At 40.7% G+C, this 14844-nt stretch overlaps 1 protein-coding gene across 5 annotated transcripts in view; it reads right to left on the reverse strand.

The window, feature by feature from the left end:
- The window catches only part of Pde4d (phosphodiesterase 4D), a 683624-nt gene that overhangs the window by 304666 nt on the left and 364114 nt on the right, over window positions 1-14844 (reverse strand). Inside the window, exon 1 of one of the 5 annotated variants that reach the window (XM_038322670.2) lies at window positions 14542-14830. The exons of the other annotated variants lie outside the window; for them this stretch is intronic. Within the exon in view, the coding sequence (XP_038178598.1) occupies window positions 14542-14630 (89 nt within the window). The 5' untranslated portion in view covers window positions 14631-14830. Of the gene's footprint in view, window positions 1-14541; window positions 14831-14844 lie in introns of those variants that run through there. 5 annotated transcript variants of the gene reach the window in all.

The following is a 14844-nucleotide window of genomic DNA, read 5'->3' on the forward strand; positions in this document are numbered from 1 at the left end:
TAGCAGGTCTTCCCAACTGATTCCTCTTGTCTAACTGTAACTCCGTTTGACCAATGTCTCCTAGACCCAAAATGTCACCATTTATTCTCTGCTTTCATGACTATGATTCTTAGCTCTTACATGAAAGTGAGATCATACATACCTAATTTCTTCACTTATGTTTACTAGAATTCATTCAAAAGAATAATGTCGGTGGGGCTGGGGACGTGGCTCAGCAGTTAAGAACACCTGGTGCTCCTGCAGAGAGCCCATGATTGTGTCCTAGCACAGCCATTTGTATTTCGAGTTCCAGAACATCAGATGCCTCTTCTGGCCTCTTCCAGTACCAGGCACACAAGTGGTGCATATACATGCATGCCTAGGCAAACACTCACACACATAAAATAAATAAATAAATGTACATATATACATTTAAAAATAATAGTGTTAGTACTGTAGTCACTTGTGCAATTTTTCATTCCCAACTTAAATGACTCACAGTATGCAGCATAAGCATTGGAGTTTCATCAGTATACCAGCTTATACAAACTCAATATACATTTGTTGCGTGGATAACTGAATCGTGGATAGTTCACAACAGCCTTGACAGTGAACCTTCATTTGGTCTTTCCTGAACATGGTATTGATTTCATGAGTACATGCTTTATATATGTTGAAACATTTAGGCACATGTTGAATTGTCTTATTTTTTCCCATGATACTGTTTCTAAGAGGAGGGAATAATGGTATAATATTTATTTGAAATTTAAATGAGAAGACTAAGTGTTTGATAAGTTAAATACCTTGTCATCAGAGTGGGCATTTGCTTAAGCTAGCTGATGCTCTTCCACTAAGCACTAGTAGATTTCTTATTATGATGATCAAATGGTGGGACCAAGGAAATGGATGCTGGTACTTCACTTGTTTAATGAAGAAAATTTATATTAAAAGCAATAACTTACAATGTGCATGGTCAATTGCAGAGTAGTACATGAATGAGCTCTCAGATTGGATTTGCATTTCAAAACCATATACTGTGTTCATGCAATAAACAAAATAGCCTCTAGGGAAAATTTTCCGTAGTCTAATAGTGAACTTTTGTCCACCTAACTGTGTGTGGATACACTATAAGTCAAGGGAAGAAAACCGATAAACAGAGCCAAGTTCTCCCCAGATCACTGACACGGTAATGTGTGAGTGGACACGTTTAAGGGGGCCTGTGCTCACTAAGTGATCCCATTTTTAGCACAAACTCCAGGATATCTCAAGTGGCACAGGATGGCTATCAGAAGGATAACGAACTCTTCTCGAGGCATGCCTGTAGATCTGCTAGGTGGACCAGAATTCAGGCTCCTTCTCTTAAACTCTTACTTTAGCTGTCTCTGGGCTCTTCAGGCAGAAGCCTATAGCATTTACAGAAAACCACAGTTTGTCTGACTAGTCTTTTTGTCTGAAAGCAGTTACTCCTGAGGCCTCATTAGGGACATTTCAAAAAAGAGAGTTAACATTCTCCCCTACCATCCCTTTTCTTGTATGTTTAATGTGAATCTTTTTTTCTTCAATACCATCTTCTTAAAATACTTTCTGTACACAGAATCAGAGGGAGACATTAAAAATACGTAGCTCTTCAAGCACGTGAAAAATGATTGATTTTAGTGGCTAGACATTTTACAAGTACATTACATTATGTTCTTTTCTCTACTAATGAGAATTAATGTTACTTTTGGACTCCACTAAAAAGATGTCAATTAATTTTAACCAGTTTCACACACAGGCAGTTATTTGTACCAGATTTGTAAAATGTCCTGCATCTGAAAAACTTACTTTAACCTCTGTATCCTAAATCCTGACCAACGACGGGGCCTAAGGATCATCCTGGAGCTTGCTGGTGATATGGCATCTCGGGTGTTAATTGAGATATGCTCAATCAAACTCAGCAATTTAACAAGCTTTCTTGGAGATCCTTACCCACAATCATGTTTGAGAAACACCAGCCTAAACCACAGGATTCAGCACTTTTAATAACCGTCTTGTTCTTCATAATACATAGCTCTCCATAGCTCCTCTGGGAGATATCCAATAAAGTACATTAAATGATTAAAAAAGAAGAAAGGAAAAGTCTTCATAAAGTGGAACTACATCCTGAAAAGACCAGGTCTCTCCTGTTGTTTCCTCTGTTTTCTAACGTTTTGATTGGCTGTTGGTCACATCACTCTCTCTGGTCTCAGATTTAGTTTCCCATGAAGGGCCAAGTCCACTGTGTGAGGTGACCACACCAATCTCTCAGTGAATACAAGGCTAAGGGTCTGAGGAGAGGACCTTTCTCTCTTTTTCTCTTCTTTCTTTCAAATGAAGATGTTTGGAATCCCTTCATCCTGTGCTCCAGCTAGGGTAATACTAAGACTAAATGGAATTAGAGACAAGAATGAGTCAACTCTGCTTTTCTTTAGTTATTTTGCTAAACAACTTAGATATTAAGCTGTTATATGGCTGGAACATAACTTAGATATTAAGCTCTCTGAGGCTGTTGGGATAGCCCAGACCTGTAACTCCAGCACTTTGGAGGCTGAGGCAGGTGGATTACATAGTGAGAACCTGTCTAATAGTTAAAAAAAACCAAGCAAACAAATAAATAAAACCAATTCTGCAGATTTTAATTTGCCACATCATAATTATCACTGAGGAAACCATTACTGTTGAGACCACTATTTGCAAAATACTAGAAATAATTTGAGTGACAAGAAAGAATTAACAGGACTTAGAACTAAATCCAGAAAATTAGTCACCAAGGAATGTTGATCACAAAGATTACCTTTTAAGGAAAACCTCATTTGTGAACAATCTAAAGGAATAAATCAAATGCAAGAACACCACCCAGACATCCTCCCAAGGTAGAAATTAAGAGATGATGTAAAGAATTATTAACTAATTTCTAATTTTCTCCTCCTGTAGGAATCACATACTTAAAAGATAAATGTTTTGAATAATCAGTGTATTAATGGTAATATATATTACTACTTGTCATTAAACCTCTAGAATACATTTATGCTGCCTTGATGTTGCTATTTATTCCGCAATATATCACGAATTGGAAGGCCACAGGTCTACATTTGCCACTGTTGGCATTGCATCTTTCTATGTGGCTCACCATTGGCTTTGAGTCTCCACCCCATCCTTTACTGTCCCTACCCACAAGAGCTGGAATTACAGGTGTGCATCACCACACCCAGATAGAATTAGGACTAGACTCTGAAAGCGTCAAGAAACGGGACCCAGAGTAACAACCCATGCTACGATTAGACATCTGCAGTATCTATTAGAAATTGATAGTCACATTTGGTATGGTATAGACTGAGCCTGGGCCAACATGCTTTACTTGATTGACAATGTCAGAAGCCAGACTAGAACCACTGGTGGGGTTATGAGGAACTGGAGAAGAAATGACATAGAAAGGAGGGTGATGTAGCAACAGAATCTTGATATTGAAAAATCATAATGACAATATCAAAAAATGAAAAGGAAAAAGAGTATAAAGGAAAAAGCTGCTTTGCACACATGGATAAAAATAATTGGAAAAGTAACACTTATTTATAGTGCCATAACACATTACTCATGTTTTCACTGATGCATCAAAATGGGTTGAGGTGGTTTAGATCAAGTCTAAAGCAACTTTTTCAAGACGAAAGTAAAATCTTGATTTAACCTGGCTACAGGATATTACAGTTAGAACTTAAAGTCAGAGAGAAAACCTTTAAAAATAAAACAAACTATTTCACTATTCTTGCTAATTAGAATTCTTGATAGATTAGGAAATTAATCTGGACACAATGTAAAAATGTTATTCTATATTGGAACTGAGTGTAATGGTTAGTTTTAGCTAACCTGACACAATTGTGAGTCATTAAGGAAGAGAGTCTCAATGAGGGTCTGTAAAGATCAGGTGGGCCAGTGGCCATGTCTGGTGGGAAGTGTCACGATTGCATTGATGGACAGGAGACAACCCTGCCTCCTGTGGGCAACACTGTTCTCTGGGCTTGGGATCCTGGGAATCCTAAGCACAGAAAAACATTGAGCATGAGTAGACACACATGCATTTATACTCTTCGTTGTTGGATGGGATGTAACTAGCTGTTTGAGTTCCACCTTCACCTTTCTCACATTGATGGACGACAAGCCATCAATGGAATTATAAGCCAAAATAAGCCTTTTTTCTTTTAGGTGACTTATTTCTTTTTTGGTTAGAGTATATTATTATAGCAACAGAAATGAAACTAGGACTGCACTGAGTATGGGCCAAAGAGAGGGAAAATCCTACTTTTGTATATCCAACCAAGTCTTTTCAATACAGTCATTTTTAGTCAATAATGTACTATTCATTATGAGGAGACATGAAGTATAAATGGATCACTGTTACCCATGCTGTTCCTGGACAAATATGAAAACACTTAGCTCTATAAATTGAAACATAATAGCGTCATTCATTAAAATGCTCACACTGACAACGAAAACCCATATAGATTATACTTTGTGGAATATATAGAAAACCAGCATACAACTTTATTAAAAAAAAGTTGCAGTACTTTGTAATCTTGTTTGTCAGTGTCAAGAAATACATGTACGACCTACAAGTGAGAAATTCTATCCTCCAGAATATTCTCTATTTCTGTGTATGTACACAAACCTCTACAAACTGCCAGCATATATGTTCTTAATTATTTGGTGCAGGTGCAGTCATGGGGCTTCAATCTGGAATGCACAAATATTTATCAATAATAGGATGAATAAGCAAATTGTTTTTAGATGTTCTGATGTTACAGTTAGAAGAGCCTACAGCCATATAGAGCAAGGTGGAAAAAAACTCATGAATGCAAAATTGACGAGAAAAGGTCCAAACCCTCAAAGTTTGTTGTGGTTATATAATTGTGTTAATGTAGAATTCATTTTAAGTGTGTTTGTGTGTATCTCTCTGTGTGTGTACATGTATGCATGCATACACAGAGGCGAGAGACACAGGATATCTTCCTCAATTCCTTTTCCATCTTAGTTTTGGAGACAGGGCCTTCCCTGAGTCTGGAGCTCTCAGTTTTACCTACACAGGCTGGCTAGGGAGCCTCAGGGACATCCTGTCTCCATTCACCATGACCCCTCAAATGTGTAGTCTACAGGTGAGCACAGCTATGCCCAACATTTTACTTGGTGGCTCGGGACTGAAACTCTGGTTCTCATGCTTATGAGTTGCATGCTGAGCCATCTCCCCAGCCTTCTTGTAGAGTTCAAAACCACTCACCAGGCAGTGATGCTATTAGGAAGTCAGGGTAGCAGGAAACTTCTTGGTGACTAGAGCAGATCCTGAGGGGGCATCCTTGGGAGCAGATGTCATTTGGTCTAGATTAGGGTGTTATGCTGCTTGTGTGAACAAAGACTTGTATGCTTTTCTCAAGAGTGGCACAGTTGCATCTCATAGATAGTGGAGGGTCACAAAATTTAGTAGGCAAAATGCTTTATAAAAGGAAAAGGCAGAATGAATATAAACATCAAGTTTTGAAAACTCTTCTTCCCTAACCAGTCATTTCCCCCATTCTTTTCTCAGTGTTTCTGCAAGGTGCACCTCCCTGGTGCTCAGGTTGTTTCAGTCCACCCAGATTTGCTTTGGGTAGAGAAACTGCATGCTGCTTTTCCCCATGCATGTCAGACATCAGCACAGAGCCCAGCACTTATACAAGGTCCCTTGTTCTCTTCGTAAGGGGAGCCAAAGGTCATAAATGATCCCACGAGAGTTAGGGTCCCTGACAATCTCTCTGCCACCCGTGGTCAACAGGCATCTCAAATGTTTTAGCAAGGAATGAAGAAGCAAAGTTAAGGCGAGAAACATCTCATCGTTTTCCAAGGACTGTCAGTCAGACATGAGAGAAAGCTGTTCTCTGAGTATGAGTAAGGAGATATTTCCATCCTGCAGTGGCTGAGATCAGAGCAGGCACCCTTCCTGCAAACAGCCTGTGAGGGCTTTGTGGCAGGTCTACCAAGAGATGGCAGGAAGGCATCTTTGTCTTCTGTTATGTTTTCCTGTCTTCTAAAGTGACCACCCTTTCACTAGAGAATGCACTTACATCACCAAGTTAATGTGACTGCTCAACAGTGCATAAATATTCCCTTTGGATAAAAACATGGATCAGGTTCAGTTAATTTTTCATCCTCTTTCTAAACAATGCTAGTATGCAAAAAGAAAAAAGTGCCCCAAACCAAGAATATTTTATAGACTTAAGCCTCTCCTCTCAGTCAATCTACTTTGCTTCCCTACATAAACAGACCACACCACAGCATTGTTTAAGCATAGCAATGTTCAGGGGCTAATCCGCAAATCAATTAAAGACAAGATAATTGCCAAAAGGGATCAAGTGACAAGCCTTAAGAAGATAATATTTATAAGCTCCAGGCTGAAAATGTATGTGTTAGAGAAGTTTGCTCTGGCCAGCTTCCTTTTAATGTAAAATTTAAAACTTGTATGATTATTCCTTTCCCCCCTCTTTTCTTGGTGCGGAGACTCACTATTCAATCCTGTGCAGATTAGGGTGACACAAAACTCATAGAGATCCGACTGCCTCTGCCTCCCAAGTGCTTGGATTAAAGGGATCCATGGCCCTACCTGACATGCATGATTGCTTTGGAAAATGGAGAAATCATTACTTCATTGCCTTGACACTGCCATCTAAGTTTTACAGAAAAATGTGCAGAAAGGCCTAGCAAATCTCAACCTCTAATACTATAGGCTCTACTGCTGCTGTTTAATTCTAACTTACAAGTTTTTTTTTTACTTTAATATTTCTACACAAGATCCTTTCAGAAAGTTACAAGAAACAAAGGAGCAGAACGCACGTAGGAAACTGTCCTTCTTCCACCTCCTCTTCCTTTGTTCTTTTCCCTCTCTTCTTCTTGTATTTTCACAGTGATGGAAAAGCAAAGGCATATTCATTCATTAGGCTGCAGCCTGATCATTAGGCTGCATTACAAAGTCAGTAATGAGGTTGGCTTCCACACGGTTCCATTGTCGTGATGCAATTAATTCTGAGTCACAGGTTGGATGCCAGGGACTGCAAATGTATTCATGGATGTATGAGATGGATGTTTTGATTGATAGTAAAATAAATGATCACTTTCTTGATGAAGGCTTACTGACTTTCCCAAGCAAAACTTCCTTTCTCAATTCTGTTTCTTTCTTTTTTGCTAATATGTTCATTTCCTATAGAGACCTCATCCATTTTAACCCCTTACTACAACATTATTGTAGTAAGGTGAATGTTTCCAAGGGTTACTTATGTATCAGGCAAAAAGGTGTGCTGAAATGGCCATCATAGTTGCTGAGAGCCATGAAGTGTTAGGAATATTTATAAATTAGTATGTTCAGAAACTATTAAAAATTACAGAAAGTGGCTGTGCAGTGGTCATGCACATCTTTACCAGCACTTGGGAGGCAGAGGCAGGTAGATCTCTGTGAGTTTGAGGCCAGTCTGATCTACAAAGAGAGTTCCAGGACAGCTGGGACATCTCACAGAAAGCCTGTCTCAGGAAACGAACACAAAATAAAGACAAACAAACAAAAACCCAGAAAGTTAAAGTCAAATGAAATATACTAAAATGACAATATATATTCAACATTCACTACTTCTTACTAACTAGGCTACCCGGCACTATCATGTGAGCTGCAAGTATCTGCCCTGGCTGTCTGCCTGAAGGCATCGAGTTAAATGCTTTTGGATTGAACGGGGCTGACACATGGCGCAGAGATTTTTATAGGACACAGCCTATGGGTTCTTAATCTATCCAAGAGAACAGTCACGTCTCATCATCACCAACCCTTCTTTACCATAAAGGCAACAGAGAGAATCAGAGTGCCCCATGCTTAGCAGAGGGCTGAAAATATTTCCTAACAGTTTTATTAACTCAGTGCATATACCAAACATTGACGGCATGCCAAAAGCCCCCGCCCACCCCCCAGGGAGTGGAATACACAAGAAGAACAAACAAGAAAAAAAGTCTTTGCTATGCAGAACGTATGTCCTAGAGTTAATAGTTAGCGTTCACCTTCGGGCTGTTTATGTAAGGGGAACTTTACACAGCCAACACTGCACTCGGCTTTAAAGAGGAGGAAACCAAGGCACATGGAGTTCAAATTTTCTAATGTCAAATAGCTGTCTGTAAGTAATGATGTGGAAATTTGAACTTCAGCGTTACGGCTTTAGTGCCAGCCAACTTCTGCGACTTCCAAGGTAAACTTGTATGCATGTGCAAAGTGCCTGGCACTATGCTGTCTCTAAGGCAGCCGTGTTATGCGATTCTGGGACCAGAAGTGGTCTCAGGAATGGCATCTAGTCTCTAAACACATTTGAGGAGGGACATCACAAAATTCATGAAGTGACAAGGGACGTGTAGAAAATGCTATAAAAGAGGTGGCAGGAAGGCCTGTCTCTGTGCACATATTTTCGCTCAATCTGCACAATGACCTTATAAAGTAGGTGTTTTCATTTTCCATTTATAGACATGGCATTGGTTTCTGGAGGCCAGGAGAACTGCCCAACTGAGAAATCAACAGAGCCGGCATTTAAGCCTGCCTGGTGTTTGGCTCAAAAGTCAAAGTCCCCTAGTCTGCGCTATGCCTCGCCATAATGTCAGTGACGGATTATACTGACATTTTTATTAAGTATAAATGTTAACTGTGGGTGATTGATTTTTCATTGTCAGCTTAGTAAATATACTCACAATTGAAAGTCCAATAAGAAGACTAGTTTAATGATCAGGATACGCACGCCATGGACGATGATGCTAGTCTCTAACTGGTCTCTTGATCTTTGAGCAGCTGGCCCAGAAGCAACATTTTTGCAACAAAATTTTACAATATGACTAGAGTTTTTTGTTAGATGAAAAAGTCAGATGCAAGTCCAAGAAAGGAAGAAAAAAAAAAACCCTCAGGGAGGAAACAGATCACATAAAATCACAGTGTCATTCTCTCCCTCCCTCCTTCCTTCCCTCCCTCCCTCTATCCTTTCATCCCCCCCCTTCATTCCTCTCTTCCTGTGTCTCCCTCCCTCCTTTTCTCCTTTTTTTCTCTCCTTTTCCTCTCAGGTCTCCAAGTTGTGCCAGAGTTCATCCTTAGGCAAGCTTCTACATACTGTCTTGCTTCATTCATAAAACCAAGGTGATGCTGAACCCATTGCCTGAGGCTCTTTTGTAGATCTATGTATATGAGATAAGGTACACCTCTGGGCATGCGTTAAGCACCTGCTATAAAATGAGCCCCTATTCTTCTCCCCCAACCCCAAGTCAGAGTGTTTTTCTGTGTAGCCCTGACTGTCCTGGAACAAGCTCTGTAGACCAGGCTGACTCTGAACTCATAGATTCGCCTGCCTCTGCCTCTGCCTCCTGTGTGCAGGAATTAAAGACCTGGACCGACACACTCCACTTAGCTCCTATTGTTCTTGGTCCTGACTTCCTGACTCTCCTCTATGCATGTCCTTGGTTTCCAAATCCCCTCTTCTTCCTCTACTATTTGACAGCAATTTTACCCATTCCCTTCACTTAACTCTAAGAAATAAAATGAGATGAGCCGGGGATCACTAGAAACAATAGAAACAACCTGAGAAGTTCTCAGAACGAAAAAAAAAATGCCACATGGTGGCTTCTCCTTGGAAGAGCTATGGAATGCGGTGTTCCAGATCTCCTGATTGGCTGGTAGTACCCCCTTCCTAAGAGAAGGGATCAAGCCAGTGTTTCCAGGCAGGCACTGACAACTTTGATTCCATAGTCACCGATTCCTGTCTATTTCTTGGGTATAGTAAGAGGCAAAGAGTAGCCACAGACTATGCGTTTGCCTACGAACCTCACACCTGCTGCAGTGAAAACCCACAGGTCAAAGAGACACATTGGTACCCACTTTTCAGAGTCCAAGGGGATACCTTCGGATATTAAAGTTTTCTTACTTGAGCAGATATTACGTTTTCTTTTCATAGCACAAGACCCCCATGGTCCAGGCTGTGCATAGCACTCTGTGTCACTGTGTGGTGTGAGATTTTATTTACTAGTCCTGCGTCGGGGCTCCAGTACACTCAATGTGTTCAGCTGCCTTGGCAATTCTGCTAAAACTCTGGGGAAGTAAAAAAAATGTTGAAACAATTGGCAAAATCGAGTTCACTCTATTATCTGAGAATTTCAGTTTTGCAGAGTACCTCATGACCCCTATCACCAGTACAGGGGGAAGGAAAGTCAGAAGGCATTTTCTGCAGAGACCTGTGTGGCTACTAGCTGTAAAGCAAAGGCTATTGAGTCTATAGCTCATGATCCTAGGGAAGCTAAGTTACAAGGTGAAGCCTGAGAGAAACACATAGATTCACCTGGAAAGGGGAAATAGACAAGATCGCCTGACAAAATTGGGAGCATGGGGGTGGGGGGAGTAGGGAGGGCAGAAGGGGCAGATGAGAGGAGAAGGGGAGTGGGGAGGAGAACTTGAGAGAGTGGGATGGTCGAGATGGAGGAAGAACAGGAATGAGAGCAAGGAAAGAGATATTTTGATCGAGGGAGCCATTACGGGGCTAGCAAAAAACCTGGCACTAGAGAAATTCCCAGAAATCCATAAGGATGACCCCAGCTAAGACCATAAGCAATAGTGGAGAGGGTGCCCGAACTGGCCTTGCCCTGTAGTCAGACCGATGAATATCTTAAATATCACCACAGAACCTTCATTCAGCAACTGATGGAAAAGAGGCAGAGACCTGCATCAGGGCACTAGATTGAGCTCCCAACATCCAGTGAAAAAGCGGGAAGAGTGAGAATATGAGCAAAGATGGGGACACCCACTGAAACAGTCTACCTGAGCTAATGGGAGCTCACCAACTCCACCTGGGTAGGGAAGAAACCAGCATAGAACCAAACTAGTCCCTCTAACTGTGGATAACAATTGCATGGCTGGGGCTGACTGTGGGGCCACTGGCAATGGCACCAGGATTTTTCCCTACCGCTTGTACTGACATTTGGGGAATCTATTGTCTTTGCATGGATACCTTGCTTAGCCTAGATATAGTAGGGAGGGCCTTGGTCCTTCCCCAAAGCAATGTGCCTTATTCTCTCTGGGGAGTGTATGGGTATAGGTGGACGGAATGGGAGGAGGGGAGGGGATGGGACTTGGGATTGGTATGTAAAATGAAAAAAAGATAGTTTGTTTTCTTTTTTAAAAAAAAATTAAAAAAAGATGTTAGTTGTAAATACATAAAATAAATCAGTCACATCATTTTCACAAATCTAACATATTCTTCTCTTTTCTCCAAAACAGATGTGAGAGGCCGCTCCAGAGAGACTGGTCTTAAATGAGTGGGTCCCAGCCTAGGGGAGACAGTCAGTGCATGTCCTTGGAAACAGAAGTCACCTTGGCAAGCAGCTCCCTGCTGCTGACAGGGATCCTATGGCTTTAAACACTGTTGGCACTCCATTGGGAATCCAGAGAGGAAAGGTCGCTATTATGTAATCTCCTCCCTGCTCCCCTCCCATGCTCCCTCCCTTCCTTCTTTTCCACTGCGGTGTCCTTGCCTGCCTCTCCCCTTCCCCACTGTCTTTCTGTCTCTCCCTATTAAAAGCCGGTTTTTATTACATTTATCTATTTATGTGGTGTGTGTGTGTGTGTGTGTGTGTGTGTGTGTGTGTGTGTGTGTGTAGACAAATTTGAGCGGTCTCTCCCTCTTCTGTGTAGGGTAGAAATCCTTCAGCTTTAGCTGCTGAGGCTTCACATCACTTTCTCTTTTGTATGGACTCAAACTTACTATAAAAAGCTATATATAAAATTGGATGGTGGTGGTGCACTCCTTTAATCCAAGTACTTGGGAGGCAGAGACAGATGGATCTCTGTGAGTTCGACCACACGCCACTGCGGAGCAGAAACTTAGCCACAGAAATGCATTCAGCTTAATGCTCTGTATGCCACCTGTGTCACTATCCGTTTGACAGTCAAAGGCAAAAGCGACACCATGCTAGGCACATTTGAGAATTATTACAGAATATATAAATATAAATTTATAAATATTGTGCCCCGGAGAAAACAATCTTACATTGTAGAAAGCAAATGAAGAAATACTGGCTAATGGCCAGGTCCTTCAGTTGCTTAAATCGTGTACTCATATCCAACACCTCTTAAAGGCCAAGAGCAGCTTATTTCTGTCATGTTTTAAAAGATATTGTATAGTAAAAAGAAAATGAGAAAGTTTGTAAAGTGTTTGAAATTAAAGTAAGTTTTGAATGTTTTCAATAAGCAGTATATTGCTTTGACTTCCAAGCATGCTAGATGGTAGTCAGAAGCTAACTGTGGCATGTAAGTATATATACACATATGTGCTTATGTGTGTGTATGTGTGCATCAACATATATATATATATATATATATACATAATATATGTATAATGACTTATAGTGTATTGTCTGCTTCAAACATAAAGACACATGTTAGGCATGATTTTTTTCATTCTCGTGTATCACTGCAGCTGCAAGCATAAACTTTTAGAGAGCTGAGATGTCTCTGGGTCTCTGAGTGTATTCAACTGCATTCCTATCTCCTTGACCTTCCACTCAATTTGAGTTGTGAAAGACTTAAGCATAAGAGTAGGTTACAGACAGTAGCCAGTGATGTCCTAAGGAAGTCTCGGACTCCAAAGGGTTTTGCATTCCAGCTGGGAAGACAATGCAGGACCCACAACAATGAACACAGCGCATACAAAAGTTCAGTTCACCCTAATGCAAGGAATTGCTTCAAATGAACAGGAAATGAAGAAGTGATGAAGTTGCTCAGGTTTCCTAGAGGGACTGGCCCTTGAAGGCTATCAGAGATACTATCATCAACCTTTCAATTTATCACAAATAAAGCATGCAAAAATTAAAGTGTGGGACACAGATAATGGAGACTCCTTCTTCACTTACACGGATTTGGAAAGAACCAGAGCTTGGCCAAGGAAATGCCTGTCTTTGATATAAAAAGGGCACACCTTTCATAAATTATTTGTAAATCAATCACAACTTCAACGCTGCATTTTTGAAGCGATCTCAGATACTTCAGGTCCCTGAGTCACAGCTTCCTCTCATTCTATCCACTCAGCAGGAAGACTACAGAACTTGCTTTCGGACCTGAAAGGTGAGGGAAACCTAGAAATCTTGGACACATGCGCAACAATATTTAAGACTCTGTCAATTAGTTCTGAGCCTGTGATGACACACAGCCAGGTGTAGGGTGCCAATGATAAACAAGCAAACCACATACATTCCTTGACGCGAAGGTTTCAAAGGCATATGATTTCTAACATGCAACCAAATGTCTTCATCAGTTAACATCATTAAGGCAATGCTTGTTGTTTTTTTTTTTAATGGAAGTTAGTGAAAGCACTATCTACATATTTTGCTAAGAGACCCTTCATCCCTTGTCAGTGTTTGCCTACAGACAAAGATATTAGGTCTTTGAAGTTTGATTTTCCCAATTTTTATAGTTCATCAAAAAAAAATTCTAGAACAAAATTTTCCTTTCTGATGAGTCAGAAATATTCTATTCTTAAATAATGTCGAGATTATCCTGTTGTATATGTTCTGACTTTTTACATAAGAATTAACACTAGGGGAAATACACTTTATTTGACGGTGAAATTTTTTTTTCCTTTTTGGTTTGAAGCAAATTAAGTCATTAGCATTTTAATCCAAACTTAAAAGGTGTTCTCTATAATTTTAGAGGATGATTTAACTCAAAAATAGTGGATACTTCTATATAAGCCTGGTACTTTCTAAATTTGTTGTAGCTGACCTAAATAACAAAGACCCATTCTAAAGAGTATGCAAACAATTTCACTCTTGTTTGCTGTTGCTGTATTTGCTTCCAGCGGAACAGCCAGGTATTTGGTTAAAATTAACTAAGCTTTGCTGGAGAACACTGCTGACAATTTGTAGCAGGCATGTGACTGAGAGTTTTCCTATGATTTCCAGGGGGAAGCATTAGCAATACAGGATTATATAAAGCATTAACTTGGAATTTCTGTCATCTCATTCTGTGAGGCAGGTTGTAAAGTCTCCATGTGGATTATAGACTTAATTTCAGCTTTTCAATGTGGGCTTTAACCTGCAACTTAAACTTCTGTGGTTTTTGTAGCTGTTGTTTGCTTCTTTCATTAGCTCAGACATCGTTCTTGGGAGTTAGAGAATTATCTTACAGTTAAGCAAGGAGATGTTTTTCATCAATAGCAATTGATTAGGCAAGTGAAGACATTTGTTCTTTTCTAGATCTGAGTACTGTGACTGGGATACTTGGCCAAGTTAACCTCTCAACTCTCAGAATGAGCTCTGAGAGTGAGGCAATTTCCTTCAGCTAGCTTCAGGAGGTTCCCACACGCCACACACTGCTGACTATTTCGAGTGTTTACAATAAGTCAGCTCCTGTTTCAAACGCTGACAATTAAACCTACCTGCTAATTCAGTGGACCCACAGAGTTTACTTGTAAGGGACCCACGGCAGATGAAAATAACTCCCCTGCTACCAAAAGGAAATTGCCATACCTGTAGGACTTTGAGAACCGCAATCTTGTTCTAGTTCTTGGAGATGGTCCTGCCACTGTGACTCCCAGTGGATCCCAAACAAAAGCCATTTGTAAAGAGGGTGCCAAGATCCACGGGAACAGTTGAACGTCAGAGCGAGGACAGGACCCTGGGGCGGGAGGGCCCTCCAAGCTGCAAGAGGCACTTGTGGCTGAATGAGGGCATTTCTTCAGTGTGGTGGTATGTGCTGACAGAGAGGTGGCGGGCTGGCTGAGGCAGGGCTGGAAAGGGTGGCCAGCACTTCCTGCTGTGTGACACTTGCCC

Source organism: Arvicola amphibius, chromosome 3 (genome assembly GCF_903992535.2).
Source record: "Arvicola amphibius chromosome 3, mArvAmp1.2, whole genome shotgun sequence".
NCBI lineage: Eukaryota > Metazoa > Chordata > Mammalia > Rodentia > Cricetidae > Arvicola > Arvicola amphibius.